General features: G+C 33.4%; 1 protein-coding gene across 1 annotated transcript in view; it reads left to right on the forward strand.

Moving 5' to 3' along the window:
- Nucleotides 1–5,381: 5,381 nt before the first annotated feature.
- Nucleotides 5,382–18,297, forward strand: part of LOC118733788 — a 16,182-nt gene continuing 3,266 nt past the window's right edge. Inside the window, exons 1-2 of the mRNA XM_036463360.1 lie at nucleotides 5,382–5,677; nucleotides 5,743–5,902. Of these exons, the coding sequence (XP_036319253.1) occupies nucleotides 5,477–5,677; nucleotides 5,743–5,902 (361 nt within the window). The 5' untranslated portion in view covers nucleotides 5,382–5,476. The remainder of the gene's footprint in view (nucleotides 5,678–5,742; nucleotides 5,903–18,297) is intronic.

Genomic DNA, 18,297 nt, shown 5'->3' on the forward strand with positions numbered 1-18,297 from the left:
ACGTTTTACATTAAAAATCCAACGACATCCGATCGCTTTGTGACCCTTTGGCAACTCAACTAAAGACCAAGTACTATTTGCCATTAACGCTTTGTACTCCTCCTTCATTGACTCTCGCTATTGGTCAGCATCTTCGCCATTCAACGCTTCGCTCACCGTTTCCGGTTTGACAGCATATTTTTGCTTTAAAGGTCCTACTGTATTGAAATGCTTTCTTGGACGACCCGGTTTGCCTGTCCTTTCTAATCTAGGCCTACCTGGAGCCTTTGCTTTATCTTTGAGAAACACGTCATCATGAGAAGCGTCACTTGGGCTTAAAATATCTTCCGCTTTTACTATGCGTGTTTCATCGTCCCACGGTCTGCCTTCACACTGTTGTTGCGGCTCAGCTTCTAAATATACAAAATCAGATGAAGTCTTCATCATGTCTTCGAGAAAAATAACGTCTCTATTAACAACCACTTTCTTAGTGTTTTTATCTACTAAACGATACGCTTTAGACTGCTCTGAATAGCCAACGAAAATCATCTCTTTTCCCTTAGCCCTGAATTTGCGCTTCTCTGTTTTATCCAGAGCTATGGCTGGAGAACCAAATATTCTGAAGTGTGACACTGAAGGCTTTCTATTGCTCCAGACTTCAAATGGTGTTTTATTTACAAGAGTTTTAGTAACCGACCTGTTGCGTATGTATGCTGCCGTTGTGATGGCTTCCGCCCAAAATGCTTCATCCAATCCGGAGTACACCAGCATACTTCTTGCCATTTCAACCAGGGTTATGTTCGCTCTTTCAGCAATGCCGTTCTGTTGCGGCATATATGGCACACTTGTCTGCCTCTTTATGCCATTTTCGTTTAAATAACTATCAAACGCCTGATTCAAGTACTCGCGCCCGTTATCGCTCCGTAAAATCTTGATTTTCGATTCGGTTTCGCGCTCCGCATTTACTTTGAATTACTTAAAAGCCGCAAAAACGTCCGACTTATTTTTTAATAAAGTAACATGTATGTATCGCGACAAAGTATTGGTAGCCCGAAAAAGATTTTTTGTTCATAGGACCACAGACATCACTGTGGATAATGTCGAATAGTTTATTCGATTTCTTCTCTGATGATAAAAATGGCTTCACACAGATTTTACTTTTAGCACAGGTCTTACACGCGTCAGTGTTGTTGCAATCATTCAGTTTAAGTCCGAGCACAATGTTCTCGTTTGCCATTTGTCTTAAAGCTCTAAATTCATATGTCCATACCGGTTATGCCATCTCATTACGTTATTCTTTTTATTATTGGCAAAATTCCACTTCTTTTCGTCACCTACTTGACACTCAAATACGTAAAGATCGTTTTTTCTCTGAGCTCTTAGTTGAACAAGTCCACATTCATTTTTAATTACAGCGCCTGATTCGAAGAACTGCACTGTGCTTTTATCTGAAGTAATTCGTCCAACGGACAAAAAATTATGTTGAAGAGCTGGTATGTAAAGCACGTTTTCTGCTGTCAATGTCATTGAGCCAACCTTTATGCGTATGTTACCGCGACCGCAAGCCTCGACTGTATTGTTATCGGCGAGCCAAACTTTTTCAGCAATCGGAGATAAAAAGGTAAAGAACTGCCTCTCACAGCACATGTGTGTTGTTGCTCCACTGTCCAAACACCAAGACTTCCACGCTAATGCGAAACCATTTGCTGTTGCTGCTCCAACTAACATCGACAATTTGAAGTCTTTCTCAAGCTCTCTACTGTCCCGTTTTTTCTTTTTGCATTCTGAAGCGAGGTGTCCCCGCATACCGCAGTTGTAGCACTTGACACTTTTCTTTTTGGTATTGTTGACATTGCCGCTTTGTTCATTTGACTTCTTTGACCTTCCAGCAAAATATGCCAGGTTACCGTTGCTGAGATTCGCATCTATCTTTTCCATACGTCGCTCCCCTTCTTCTATTAATTTGACTTTTAATGTGCTTAACACTGGGAATGACTCGCGTGCTTCTATTGCCACAACAAAATTGTCGTAAGCCTCAGGTAAGCTGGATAACAAAATTATGCACAAAATCTCGTGCTCGGTGCTTTTCGCTGGTATATATCTCGAAGTTTGTTCCAAGCTTCAGTAGAAGTTTTGCTGTACAATATAATTGTTGCTAAAGCCTTTTCAGCTTTAGTCTCATACGCCGCTATCGATTCTTGGGACTCTTCATCCTTCTTCAGCTTCCCAGAAACTACCGACCAAAGTTCGTTATGTATTAACACGCTTTTCATCTGGATAGACCAGGAAGCGTAGTTATTTTCATTTAATTTTTCAATTGCGTAAAGTCCTGACGCGCTCATTTTTACTTCATTTAAATTCCTATAATTATTTTTATAGATCAATAGCGACGCACGCTTATTTTACGAATTTACTACCGACAGCGAACTAGAGCCAGTGCTGGGTCCATAACCAATGTTAGGCAAAGTAAAACGCATGTTCAATAATAAAATCGTAGCTCAACAGTTTGGGAACTTTTTATTATAATTTGGAATATTAAGGCTGTGGCAGCACTGAATTTACAAGAATCTACAAATTTAAATGGACTAAAATACAACCACGATTGATAAAAAGCTGAAGTTGCAAACCCACCTTATTAAATTCTATTCGCGTTGAAAATGCTAGTACGCAATAAGTTAAGTATTTGTTTTTTTCTTTTCTAATTATTTGTACAAATTTTGGTTTTTTTTACCACCTGAGTAAAACACATCGTTTCTTGGTGCTGAATACAAATCTGGCCTCACAATTGCTCTCGCACTAGAATTTTGAGATATCTCAACCTCAAAGGGCCAAAAACACGGTTTTTAGCGATATTTGAGGTTACATAATGAAAACATCAAATTATTTGCTCATTTCTAATTAGGGCATCATTTTCGTTTGATGCGATTCGATTTTTCTTTCTCGAGATATACCAGTTTTAATGTGCAGTACTTCGGTATTATGTTATGAAAAAAGCATCCCTTGATTCAAAAAAATTTGGTGCTTTTATTGTGGTGAACGCTTTTTTCCAAGTTTTTGGTGCTTTTTGAAAATCAGAAGATGGCAACACTGAATATATGTTTCACTTTTTCTGGATTTGGTCACAGTATACAGTAAACCAGCTATTGACAATATGCTTATTTGAAATTTAATACATGAAATATTGTGCATGTATAGGATTATTTTGTCATTAACCCATAGGCAATGACGGGCGCAAAATTACCCCCAAATGTTTGTTGATATATTTGAAATGTAAATTTTAACAGCGAAATTCGTAAAAAAAAAATAATAAGACAAAAATATTGTTGATTACTACATGGGAGGTGGTTGTGGTTATATACAGATTTCACCAAAATTTAATTCTAACCTAAATTGTACCAAAGGCAACTTCGGCACCGACTTTCGTTAAAATATCTAAATTTTGTTCGAGTTAGCGTGTTTACAAACAGACACGACTGAACCAATTCATTTCGTCATTCTGAATATTTTGATAAATATGTATGTAAGAATATGTGTATGTACATTTTATACCGTTGAAAAACGGCCTTGCTTATCTGCATAAACCTTTCCTGCATTAGTTCGAGCGTCGATTTATAACTTTGGGTACATATTTCATAAAAACTTTGGAGGTGTCCACTATAAGAGTGGTATATTAGAGAGTTCTACCTTTAAGCTAAGTAATACTTGTTTTACTCCCTAATTTATGGGTCAACTTTACAAAATCAGCCCACCATTATTCACTCAAAGTTGTGTTTGTAACCAGATATGACTTATGTAGGAACTGCATCCGGTTATAATCGCTTACGCTGCACAGTGTATTATTTCCACATTCTAGAAAATATTAATTACGTTATTTTATGTCGCCAAATTTCAAAACAACGTCAACAATGTTTTTAGAAATGCCTGCTAAAGACGAAACAATAACAATTACAAAATATAAACCAAAGTGTAGGGCGGGACGGGAATCGATTTGGAAGATTACCGAGCGCAGTATTATCTAAAATTGTATACTTGAAACTGAATCTCAATGTTTAATTTGTTGGCGTTATGTGATTTATGCAACAATTGCTAAAATACCATTTTGGTCTTATTTTTTCGGGTATTCATTAAAAAATATACATTTTTCGGATTTTAGTAAACCAGGACTGAGTATTTCATGTTAAAGTAAAACGATGTTAATTTAGATTTATTTTTAGCAATTTATTAATTTCATTAGACCCGCAAACTCGTTATCCGCCCCTATTCGATAAAGTTTGTATCTCAGTTTATTTACTACTCCTCTTTGACTTTAAACAACATAATTTTAGCTGCTGGAAAGTGCAGGTTTTAATGAAATTTTAATTTTTCAGGCCTACTAGGAATTTCATTTTCTTCGAGTAATTTCTTTGAATTTCATCTCGGCCGAGACAAATTCTTTTATTTCCGCTTTGAATAGAGAAAGCCTAATTCATAACCTTCCCACTTTTGTAAATAGAGAAAGAAATATTGAACTTATAACGGAATTTCGCTGACCCAAATTGGTTTTTTATCGATATTTTCCCCGCACATAATTAAAAAAATAAAAGTTTATTTTTAAGTCCATTTTTGTCAGTTTACAATTCATTGTTGTAGGGAAATTCTAAATATCAATTTGGGTATTTTAGCCTTTGTAGTTAGTTTAATATTTCAGTTTTTGCCGTTTTAAAAATTGCAGTTATATAATAGGGTGACGTGGCAGTAACTCTAAATGACCAATTTTTTGTAAAAAGCTTCGCCTATCTTATAACATACCTTGTGAAAAATTTCATTAATCTATCTTCCATAGTTTTCGAATTACAGAATTAAAAGCAGAGAGATGGGTAAAATCTTACACTGTGCGCTGCAAGCCTGATTTGCTAGGAATTTTGTTTTTCTCGTTGTTTTATTTTATGTTACTTTTAAATATTTTCCACTATAAGAAAATGTTGAAATTGGATTTCATTTGGGTTAAAGAAAACGACAACTGTGAAAAAATATCAACCAATACATTCAAATAAATTGTCAAATAAGCATATTTACATTTTTTGTTTTGCCTATCTGGATTACTGTATACTGTGGATTTGGTTTTACACCTTCGGGTGTCAAAACATGGCCTAACTAAAGAGTTTCTTTTGATTTATTTTATATCCCAGCCAGCAAGAAAACGTACATTTTACGAACATTATGTTTTACGAGGGATTCTCGTATCGCCAAAAAGTTAGAGAAAAGCTCGTAAACGATAAAACAAAAAAATATAATAGAAAGAGGCTTGTAATAATTTGTCAGCACAAGAAAAAATTTTAGTTTTGTTGACAATTTTTCTTCAATCACAATATTTTGTAAGTAAGTAGTTTGTTAAATATTTAATTTAAGAAAATTATTAAGTATGTGATTTATTGGCAGACTGGTGCAAACGCAAAGGACGATCTACCACTTTCTTAAAAAAAAAACCGTGGACCCCTTAAACGAAAAAGTGAATCAGATGGATGCAAAAATTGGAGCTGTTTTGGAGCGGTTATTTTCAGAGGTGATTGCTTTAAGGAAAGAAAATGGTACCCTTCGAAACAATAAGAGACCAACCATTGCAGAGGGCGTCCTGCCAAGAAGCCCATTTAAGGAAAAGCATGCATTTATGGAATTTGAAAAAGACCTTGGGAGTTCAAGTGAAAAACAACAATTATTGGTAACTAAAAACATAAATTAACCATAATAAAATAATTTTTATTGCATTCTTTAAACACTTTATAGGTTTCTGAACTCGAAGCTATAAATATTTTAAATGTAGATAAATGTTTAAGAACGTACTGGCGGAAAATTATTACAGATGAGGTAGCAGAACTTTTCTCGTGGAAGGGAACTGGTACCAAATGCAACGCTATTGCTTTGGCAACGACTGCGGCAATAAGAAGTACTGATTATAATATTATTTATTACCACTTTTTATTTAATTCAATTTTCCGATTTCCAATGGAGTTTAATCTTTAACTTTATTTTTTTAGGTGCTTTTCGTCAAAAATTTAACTCCGACAAGTTTCCGTTTCAAAGAAGCACTTCCAATATGCACACGACCGGCAAAAAAAATTGGCAGCCTATCCGCAAAAAAGAAAAAATTAATTCAGCTACTTTATAATATACATTAAACCCCTCTTATTTAATTGTTAATTTGGAAATAGACAGTTTGTTAATATTTATTTGTCTGAAAATATCTTCACATATACAGTGCCGGAAAAAAATATTGGCACAGAGAATTTTTCGTCATGAATGCAAAGTTTTTTATTCTGATTTCTTCTCTAATTGATTTTTATAAAAATATAGTTAGTAAGAAGTTCTACTTTCAAATCAGATTTTTAGAAAAATTTTAAGTATGCAGTTTTATAGCCCATTTAATTTTAGTATAATAAAGTGCACACTTGAATAGCTAGAAAACCTCTTTGTTTTTTGACAATTTTTTACACGCAGTTTCTTCCATACAAAAAAAAAATGTCGCAAATAATTTGCATGGAAGAAACTGCGTGAAAAAATTGCCAAAAATCAACTCGGTTTTCTGGCAACTTCAAGCTTGCACTATGTTATACTAAAATATAAAGGGATATAAAACTGCATACTTAGAATTTTTCTCAAAAATCTGATTTGAAAGTACTAACTATATTTAAAAAAAATAATGTGCGAAAATAAATTCAAGTAAAAAACTTTGCATACATTGCGAAAAATTCTCTATGCCAATACTTAGATCCGGCACTATAAATATTTATTAATTATAATTCCATTAAATAAAAGAACTACAATAATTTGAATTAATTAATTGCCTTTATTTTTAGCATTCAAAATCAGTAGATAAAGCAGTGTAAAAAAACGCTTTTACGAGACTCGTTTACAATTAAAAAACGGACGTAAAAATATTCGCTTACGAATGCTCTTTCGATCCGTTTACGACTGTTCGTAGGCGATGCACAATTTAAAGCGAAAAAGTGCTCGAAAAAGAGTCGTAAACGGCTATCATAAACGATTTTTAATCCGGTTTTTCTTCGAGAAAATATCCAATTACGAGCTTGTTTACGATGATTTTGCTGGCTGGGATTTTATTTATTTGTATTTTTAATTGAGCCTACTTACACAAAATTTTGTTAATGCTTTCAATATGTTCGGCAAAGCTTGATTATATAAGTATATCATCCAAGTATACTACATATATTTTGTTGATTAAATCTTTCAAAATTCTATTAAATAGCCTTTGGAACGTTGTTGGAGCGTTTTTTAAGCCAAAAGGCACCCTAACATACTCATAATGTCCATGGGCTGTGGAAAAAGCAGTTTTCAACCGGTCTTATTCTTTAACAAGAATTTGATGAAAACCTTTTGCCAAGTCCACCGTCGAAAAATATTGTGCTCGTCCAAGTTTGTCCAATAAACTGTCAATATTCGGAATTGGGAATTTGTCGTCGATTGTAGTCTCATTTAACTTTCTATAATCCACAACAATTCTCTATTTCTTTTCTCCAGTAATATCTGTCTTCTTCGGTACTATCCACAGAGGACTATTATAGAGAGTTGCTTTCGTTTATAATACCTTGCTTAAGCATGTCAGTTATTTGTTCGGTTACTTCCCTCTCGTGTATTTGTGGATATCTATAAATTCTTGAATAAATTGGTCTATCGGTAGTTACTTTTATTTCATGCTGTATAATATTTGTATTAGTTAATTACTGACCCTCAGTGTAAATTAAATCCTGATATTTATGTAGAATATTTTTTAACGCATTTTATTCTTCATAATTCAAATTTTCATATAAATGTCTAGTAACTTTTTCATTTAAATTAATCATGTCTAGTTGATGAATTTCTTCTAATTTAAACGGATATTCCTTTTTAAACTCAATTTTACAATTATTTATAATAATAGTATCCTTTTCCATTTCTATAATTGCTTCAAGAGGTTTTAAAATATTCCGTCCGAGAATCGCGTCAAAATTTTTGCTTTCAAAATTTGTCAACTTCCATGACATTGTTGCATTTTTATTAAATTCTTTAGGCACATCAGTAATTATTTCAAATTTTATTTTAGTTTCACTATTAAGAGATTTTAATTTCAAAGGAATTTTAAGCGGAATTCTTTTATAAGACGGTAACAAAATTTCATTTAAAAGTGAAGTGGATGAGCCAGCATCTATTAAACATAAAATTTTGTCATCTCCTAGAGTTAATTCTACTATTGGTAATGTTCCCTTTCGGTCATTGCATGAAAATTTGAAACCTCATTTATTTTTACTTCGTCCACTTGCACATAATCTGTATCCATTGGCTCCACTACACTTCTCTTCTAAACTTCGTACTATTGTTGCGTTGATATTGATTAAAATTTTGAGACGTAAATTGACGTGAATTATTAATATTCTGTCTTGGCCAGGAATTACTATTTTGATTAAAATTGTGATATTTTTGAAAATTTTGATTATTTATATTTGTTATTATAATTTACATGCGAATATTTATTATGTTTTATATATGTAGTTATAGTTATCTTCTCTATTCATTCCATTACCAATTTTACCATTATTACGAATCAGGCCTTCACTTTCTAATAAACTAAAAGCTTCTCTCAATGTAGTCACATTTATGTTAATTATAGCAGAAGCTAAATTGGCTTCAATATTATTTAAAAATGTTCGTAAAATAATTTTTTCCGTATATATAGGGCTAAATTCTAATGGTTTGCTACTATCATATTCAAATTTTTCATTTAGTTTTGATAAGGTGTCTAATAAAAATGTATAATAGCTCATTATATTAATAATACGAGCTGCAAATGCCTCCTGATAAAGTTGGTGATATGACTCCTTAATGCGAAAATTTTGAATCAGGATAATTGTAGTCCAATTTGCATCAGCTGGTAATGTTCTAATAGTATGTAACGCTTTACCTTGTATTTTATTAAGGATGACTCTTGGGAAAATGTATTCACATGCAGTCGGATTTGTATACAGCATCGACAATATAACATATACTTCTCTTAAATATGCAGAGAGAGCATATGTACCATCACCTTTGAACTCATGCACTCTGCGTGCATCATTCATAAGATCATTCATTGAAATATGTTATCCTCTATTTTATTGGTTTATGTATTGGAGTTAACTTTTTGTGACCACATTTAAATATTTAATTATATTATACATATTTATGTATATATATCCATAAATTACACGGATCTTTATTTTTTCCACGTTATACATATATTTTTTGCAAAAATTTTTATATAAAATATTTTTTTTTTAATTGTCCTTTTAATAAATATATGGGCGTGTTCCTCTGTTCGGTTTTCGTTTCTTTGACTGCACCAGTTAAATAATAAAATCGTAGCTTAACAGTTTGGGAACTTTTTATTATAAAATGAATCTAAAGACTGAAAAAACTTGACAAACATTGAAAAACAATTCGAATACAAAACATTTACATACATACATATACGAGTCGCTTAAAACTTATTAACCTTCCTACACTTGCCAGTCGCAGGGAAATGCTTGGTATAATTTTTATGGTTAAATTACTGACAGGCTCAATTTCAAGTCCGTCTTTTCTGGCTAATGTATGCTTTAATGTTCCCTCACGCGTATCAAGACACTTTTGTCCCATATTTCTGAAAGCTTGTAAAACCAATTTTGAATTGCACGACCCACTTCGTTGCTTATGCCAGGATTTTAACTCATTCCAGCACGTTTGATATATCAAATCCGCTTTTCAGCATTAAGAAAGCGATACTCTCCTCTCTCAATAAGTGAATTATTGACATAAATACATAAAATCAGCTGATGAATTTAGTTCTGTAGCTGAACAGTTTTAGATCTCGACACTTAACAAACTCCTGCCTATTGGTTCCGTACGTCATGCGGGCTGCGCCCCTCGTGCGGATGGGCGGGAATGGAGGGTAAAAACCGTTGGGATTATTATTATTATTATTATAACAAAATGCAAAACCGCTTATCAAGATAATGCAAAACCGCGTATGTGCGGTTGCATAAATTATTTTCTAGATAGTTAAAACACGCATATTTCAAAATGGTTCTCTTTTTATAAAGCAATCGCATTTCTGGCTAGTATATTTCAGGACGAATGGATATAGATTCCGCCAAGAGCTTCGGTGAGCAAATACAATTTTTGGCAGCAAATGTCAGTTGCGCGGTTTTGCAGAATAACCATACTCGGTTTTGTACTTTAAACGACAATATGTACTTTGTACATTTTAAAACAAACAAGAAATAAATAAATACAGGTCTTAGACACAGAGATGAGATCATTTAACATTTTTTGGTTTTATGAATTATATACATAAATACATGTTATCTCCCAATAAGTTTAATTTCTTAAAATTAAATTTAAATCAGTTAATTACACATGCAAATCTTTAGCATCTGAACGCATATAGTGCGGGTCAATTGCCTTGTTCCTTGCATAACATTATGCTATTGATATAGTCAGTCTTAAGTTTATTTCTTGGTTTAGTTTTTATCAAAGAAAGCGTTGAAAATTTGCGTTCTGCAGCCGCAGAGCTATGTGGTAATGAAATTATATTAAAAACAAAATTGGCGAGATACATGGAGTTATTTTCTTTCATTCCATTTTTAAAAAACTTTTTCCCAAAACCTATCAATATCCATATCGCTGGAAATATCAAGCTCACGTAGCCTCAGTAAATTCCACTGCGTGGTTATTATATCAGGATCGCAATCTATGAGATGTCGAAACTTTAACAAAAGAGCTAAAATTAAAACTACCTTAGCTGGTTTTATTATTTGTAAAAGTCTTGCATCTTCACGCTTTAAATCGAATCTTAAATTTTTTTGGTCCAAAAACTCTATGTAAAACTTTAAGGTATTGGTTTTGATTATTGTCATTTTTGAAACGAATAGTGCGATTAATAAAACGTTGCAAATAAAGTTGTATGAACGACCTATTGCAACTCCGGATTTGAAATGTACAATTTTTTTAAAACGCCGCGCGTAAGTAAAAAATAAAAGTTTTTACAATTATATTTAAAAGCAACCTTAACTGATATAGTTTTTGTTGAAGTATTCGAATACAATAAAAAATAATGTGTTTCGCGACTTTGTCTTTGCAATGATTGCCAGCTCAAATTAAATGGAAATGACGCAACTTTGTCGCAAGAAAATCTCATACAAAAGTAATCAGCTGTGTCGTGTGTGTGGAAAATTTTTCAACAAATAAATACCACATTTGCAACAATTTTGCGACGTTTCATGAATCCCACTGATATTAATATTGTTACCGGTCGCATCTTTTTAATAAAGTTACTCAAAATTAAGAGATAATATGCTTTGATAGTTGCACATAAGTATGACTAACGAGAGCTTTCAGGTTGGACCGCTTTGTTAAGATTGTTAATTATAGGCAAAATATACGATAGAAATAAACAAGCAATTTTTAGCAAAAAATGAATAAAAACTAAGCTGCGCTTTTTCTTAAGATTTTAAACTTTTTGCTCGAATTATTGAAATACATTTACGTAAAAGGTCTGAAATTTGAAGAAAAAGCAATTGCTTAGTTTTTATTCATTAGGCCCAATGTGATACAAACAAGTCGATTTCATTTGTAAGTACAAGTCACAATATAAAAGATAAAAAATTAATTCTTTTTAAGTGTGAAAGTAAATACGAGTACCTTTAAGAAAATGTATGGATTGTTTGAATTCGTTTGCCCAAAAACATTTTTTTTTTTTTAATTTCTAAAATGACCTCTTCCAAAAAGATGACAAAATATATGTTATTGTTCAATACGAATTAACTTTATTAATATTAAAAAAGAGTATTAAATTGTTTAATTTTTTTACTTTAAAAACATATGAAATATGCTTAAGTCAATTTTTTAAATTAATTTAAGGTTTTAAAAAGACAAAATTTATTTTTTTTTTAAAGTAGCCTCACAGGCGAACGTTAGTATTAAAGGAATAAAAAATAAGGTTAGTATTCTAGGGATATTAAGAAAAAGATGAGGATGAGGATTTTATTAATTAATCCCAACGGGTTTTACCCTACTTTCCCGCCCAACGGACACGAGGGGCGCAGTCCGCATTACGTACGGAATCTTTTTTTTTTTGTGTTTTTTGGTGCCGAGTCGTGGAAACAGGAGTTTGTTAAGTTCTCGACACTAAAACTATTCAGCTACAGAATCAAATTCATCAGCTGATTGGTTATGCTAAAGCTGTTTATTTAAGCGAGTTATGCATTTCCCGCATAAAAACAGAACAGCGAACACACACACGCACTTGTATATTGCACTCCCGCCCAAAACCAAGTGCAGCGAATAAACACACGCACTTGTGCTTAAAAATAATTCGTTCGTTCTTCATTGGGTATGCATTTTTAAATGCACTTCCCAACTGCCGCAGAACAAAACCTACTAAAGTAGTTAATTGCTGGCACTCCAAATCATGCTCAACAAACTTGCTTGATGCATCACAACTCTCTCGGAGTTGTCTCACGGGGCTTTGTATTGCCTTCGGCATACAGAGGTGGTACAAGAGCTACCATTGGCCACAGCGCCTACCCAATTTTTGAACTTAAATAAATAACCGGTGCTCAACACTCCGCTTGACGCACACCCCCAAAAACTCTTACAGAGTTTAAGCGGCAAAGCCACAGCGCTACAAGCCGTAGGGACTCTGCATGACTTACAGCCATGCAGAGGTGGTAACTGATGGTTATCATTGGCTCCGACGCCTACCCAAAACATTTTTGCTTTAATAAATTTTTATGCAAATACATTCATCCTGGTCCTGCCCTCACACTGAGTTATTCACTGTTATTTCAAATATTGAGAGTGGAAATGATGTTTTTCTTTTAGCAGAAATCGAGTCCGATATGTCAAACGTGCTGGAATGACAGTTACAATCTTGACATAAACAACGTAATGGTTCGTTTAGTTCAAAATTAGTTTTGCATGGCTTCAAAAACAGGTCGAAAGTGTCTTGACATTCGAGAGGGAACATTAAAATTTACCTCAGCCAGAAGGGCCGGGCTATTAATCAAGCCTGTCATTAATTTTACGATAAACATTATACCTTGCATTTCTCTACGACTTGCGAAAGTAGGCAAATTTATGAGCTTTAGACGACTAGTATAAGGTGTGAGATTGTAGTCTGTATCCCAGTTAAAATCACTCAATGCAAAACGCAAATTCCAAACAATGGATCCATATTCTAGTATAGGTCTAACTATAGTGGTAAAAAGATCTTTTGTAACATAAGGATCTTCGAACTCTTTTGACCATCGCTTTACAAATGCAAAAACGCCTTTGGCTTTATTGACTGCAACATTAATATGAAGGTTGGAATTGAGTTTGGAATCCATTGTGATACCAAGAGCGACAAAATTGGATACCTGCTCCAGATTATAATTTGAAATTGAATAAACCGCTGTTTGAACTGCCATTCGAGAGAAACACATAACTCTACATTTTTTAAGGCTTAGTGGCATATAGTTTGGATTACACCAACTAACCACGTTGCTTAAATCCGCTTGTAACGAAGACCTTTCTTTGATAGAGGACAATGTTTTAAAAAGTTTCACGTCACCGACATACATTACAATACATTGAATATTTTATTATAGAATAAATATCATTAATGAATATCGGGAACAGAATCGGACCAAGGTGGCTTCCCTGAGGAACTCCTGAAGAAACTTTAATGATGTTGGAAGAACAATTTTTAAAATTAACTCTTTGTGTTCTATACGAGAGGTAAGAAGAGAAGACTGGGCTGAAAGCAAATTAGGTCGGGTTTACGGATGAGTAACGAGTGACATACTTTGTCAAAAGCTTTACTGAAATCAGTGCATATTACGTCGGTTTGAGACATCAGTTGTAAAGTCCAATAAATTATTGATAGTAGATTTTCCTTTAGAAAACCCGTATTGAGGTTGTGAAATAGACATAGACATAGAAGACATAGAATAAGGGCATTCCCATGGTGGCGCACGTGACAGTCGTACGATTTCAATGTGATACAAATAAGGAATACCATTTGTTTTCTTTAACTTTTTTGAGCCATTGTATAGCACATAATTAGGTCTATATTTAACCGAAAAATGAAATCAATCGAACTGCTTGGTCCTGAAATATAAAAATTTAAAGAGAGGGTCGTTACGTGACAAAAAATGGAAGTTGATTTTTTCTTTTCTTACAAAATCGCAAAACTCTGCGAATTGTGGATGGCTATTTTCATGAAACTTATTTTAATATGATTTGGAGCAATTCTAGTTGTTTTAGAGTTTTTTGAATTAATGCAAATTGTTTCAATTCTCTTTTACAACCCCAAGTGTGAAACGTGACGTGACGTGTCGTCACGTGACATAAATTTCCATCGTTATATTTTTGTTAATATTGCTTTTAAATTAATCTTTAACGCAAATAAAACATGTATTTTATGTATAATATACTTTTTATTTTGACTTCAGCGCCAATTCAGGGTCAACTTATTGGAAATCTATGATTTATTATGTTTCAACCACATACGCCAAATTCGAACCAAATCGGACCATAAATACGGTTTTTCGAAATATCTCGACCTTGGCACCACCTAGGAAGACCATTTTATGCAAATGTGATTCTACTTACATAGCCAGTATATATTTTAAAAAGCAGACAAATCGGCCCGTAAATACGTTAGATATAAAACTTTTATTTTTTTTGTCGTGGTGGACCTTCCGCTGGAAACACCCATATGTCAGTTGATTAACAATAATTGCTTCCAATAATTTGGGGATAGCGGAGAGCTTTGCTATGCCTCGATAATTTTCTATAGAAGACCCGCTGGCGTTTTTGTAAAGTGGTATTATGAAAGACTAGTAATAATCCCCGAAAATCTGGGTGCTTGTGGTCTGAAAAATCTGGATATTTCTTTATTCTAAAAACCACATGCATTGCTTTTTGTAGTTAACTTTAACTTTGGTATTTAGCCAAGATCTTAATCTACTCTAAAGCTGGTAACGCGGGGTCTGACTTTGAGACCTATTTATTTTTATTGCGGACGCTACAATAATTCGCTGGATAATTTATATGGGGTACTAAAATTCGTTTCCCTTGTGAATCACATGTTTGGAGTCCATTAACTTACCTTTTATATATACCTAAATACATATTAGGTTGGGTATTAACATCACGACTGCTCCAGCTGTTAGTAGCAAGTCATGAGGTGCAACTCCCCTACTCCACTTGCTCCTGTGGATATTCGGAAACTTTTTGTAAAGAGTGATTTAACTAACAAACCTATTTTTATTCGAAAATAGTCCAAGCATTAAAAATCATAAATATTGAAGGCAATTGACTTTTAAACGTCGCATAGTGTTTCGACCATATGGAGGCAGGTAGAAAAAAGTCATGGTGACAGTTGATAAAAAAAAAAAACCTGTTGGACTTAGAGAGGGAAAAGTAAAAGTCACAAATACCAAATTTTATATTATTTACTCACCCCCTTTTTCACGAACGATACATTTTCAAAAAAATACGGGAATGAGCGCGATACCGACTAATCAGTTTAGTTGCCTATGGCGATTCACCCATTAAAGAAAAAGTTTCTTTTTCAACTGTAATCAATTATTTAAATGTCGTGGAATATTCAGGTGAAGGTAGTTATCATTTATTTGGTACTTTCCTATTTTCTTACCAAAAAATTAACTTTGAAATGTAGATGCTAAAGATTATTAGTAAAAAAAATTATGAGTACCGGTCCGTCAGGTCTTGAAATAAGACGAATGTTTTAGAGAATTTTATGTAGTTTCCGAATATATAATTTGATTTTGGCGCGCGACTTTGCAAATGTATGTAATTTTTGATTCTCTTAATTTTTGATTTTCAGCTTCTTTTTACATAATTTCGCCAAAAGAATTTTTCGAACAATGAAAAAATCTCAATAAATATTGGGAAAAAAGCGAGTATTTACACCTGAGTCATTTCATATTATAACCTTTGTTTTCTGGGAGCGGAAAGCAGGAAACGAAAATTAACCAAAATTCCATCACATATAATGACTGGGCCCACATTTTTGTGAGTTTTGCACGTTATAGTGATCCAATCTTCCCCATATTTAATATTTAGGTTTTCTAATAAAATAAAGACTACAAACTAAATTTCATCGAAATCGGATGAAATTTAATGTTTCCGCCCACAAGAGTAGAGGGCGTGGCAATTATTCCATCTTTACAAAATTTCGTAATTCTCTATTTCTAAGCAAAACTAGAACACACGTCAAGTTTCAGTGAAATCGGTGCAGGTGTACTATTATTTCCACCTGCCTCCATATAGTCGAAACACTGTGCGGCGTGGTAAAGTATAAAGGGGTGAGTTATTATTTTTATTTCATCTTTTATTATCTAATTCAGAAAGTAACACCGAATTTAGCAATTGTGGAAAATTTAAACATTTTTAATTCAGTGCTAGCGGAAATCGCAATTGAAAGTAATCATGAAGTGCATAAGTGTATCGAATACCTTTAATATAGATATCCAAACCTTACAGAAGAGTTATTGAGAAAATTTATACTGGACTAAAAAGTAAATTTCTGTTTTAACCTTGAAGTCTAAACAGTTTTACCCGCCGTGAGGCACCATTTTTATATACATATTCTGCTGTCCCTTTTGTATAGCTCAGCTTGCACAAGTATGCAGTTTGTATAGTACGATGACTTTTTGTACCTTTCAATAACTTTTTTCAGTTTTTTGAGGTTAGGCTTGTATGGGAGGTGTGCGTAAAAATTAACCGATTACAGCCGTTTTAAGGGCGTTTGCTTATATTATTATTTATTTGTTTGTTTATTTGTTTATTTGTTTAATTTAGCCAATGAATACATCAAATATTCTTACAGACTATTAAAAAGAAAAGTAAAGTAAATTTACAAAATTAATCCAAAATAGAAGATAACAATTTCAAAAAGTCGTTTTTACAAGCTGTAAAATCAATATGAATACAATTTCCGATGCGATTAAGATCGCATAAAGCTCTTGTGATAGGAGCGTTTAATGCATAAACAGTTTTTACCGGGCCAATATGAAAGGACTCAAAGTGACGTAAATTTCTAAGTGGGGCATTAAAACGAATACGTTCAAGGAGGGAGGCACAGTCCAGCTCTCCAGATATAATATCAAATACAAAAGATAGCGACAGAATAGATCTCCTACTTTCCAGGTTCATTAAGATGCTAGGTTCGAAGAGCAAACCTGATACACACCTTTTGAACTTTTTCAATGCGGTTAACATAACATGCATGTTATGGCCTCCAGTTAAATTAGGCGTACTCTAACCTAGATCTAACAAGGGTAGTGAAAAGCAATTTAAGTGTATACGGATCAGAGAATTCGGAACTGTTCCGTCGCACAAATACCAACATTGCATATGACTTTGAGGCAATGAAGTTAATATGATTGCTGAATGTAAATTTTCTGTCAAAAATTACTCCCAATTCCTTAATCTCTGGGACGGACTTTAAATAATAATTGCAAAATGATAGGAAGTGTGAAAGACTATGGCGCGTTTACTGTAGGTGACGTGATAGCATTTATTAATGTTCAACGACAAGCGATTGGTGTCACACCACGATTTAAGATTATTAAGCTCTGCTTGAAGTATCTGTGAATTAAGCGGACTCTTTATTATGGAGTAAACTTTTAAATCGTCAGCATATAGGAGAAATTTAGAACGGGAAAAGCAACTACTTATATCATTTATAAACAAAATGAAAAATAAGGGGCCCAAAACGCTTCCTTGGGGTACCCCGGAGGAAGCGATAAAGGGATACGATAATGTATTATCGACATTGACAACACAGCGACGATTACTTAGGTAAGATTTAATCCAATTTAAAAAAATGGAGTGAAAACCTAAAGTAGCAAGTTTATTGACTAAGATAGAGTGCGAAACCCTGTCAAACGCCTTTGAAAAATCTGTATAAACCGCATCTAACTGAAACCCGTCTTTGAAGCCAGATATGCAATATTCTACAAAGACAGCGAGATTAGAGACCGTCGAGCGGTTAGGCTTAACCCATGCTGGTTCTGACAAATAAGGCTTTTAACTGCAAAAGACACCTTTTCTTTCACTATGCATTCGAATAGTTTCGAAATAGTTGAAAGTTTGGAAATGGGTCTATAATTATGAACATCATTTTTATTACCGCTTTTGAAGATAGGGGTGATAAAAGCTATTTTCCAATCATCGACGAATACCCCTGCGGATAGCGAGTTATTGAAATTTAATTTCAATGGATAAACAATAGAATCGCATTTTTTTTAAAGAACT

The sequence above is a fragment of the Rhagoletis pomonella genome, unplaced genomic scaffold, assembly GCF_013731165.1.
Source record: "Rhagoletis pomonella isolate Grant_MI unplaced genomic scaffold, Rhpom_1.0 Rhpom_scaffold_00001, whole genome shotgun sequence".
NCBI lineage: Eukaryota > Metazoa > Arthropoda > Insecta > Diptera > Tephritidae > Rhagoletis > Rhagoletis pomonella.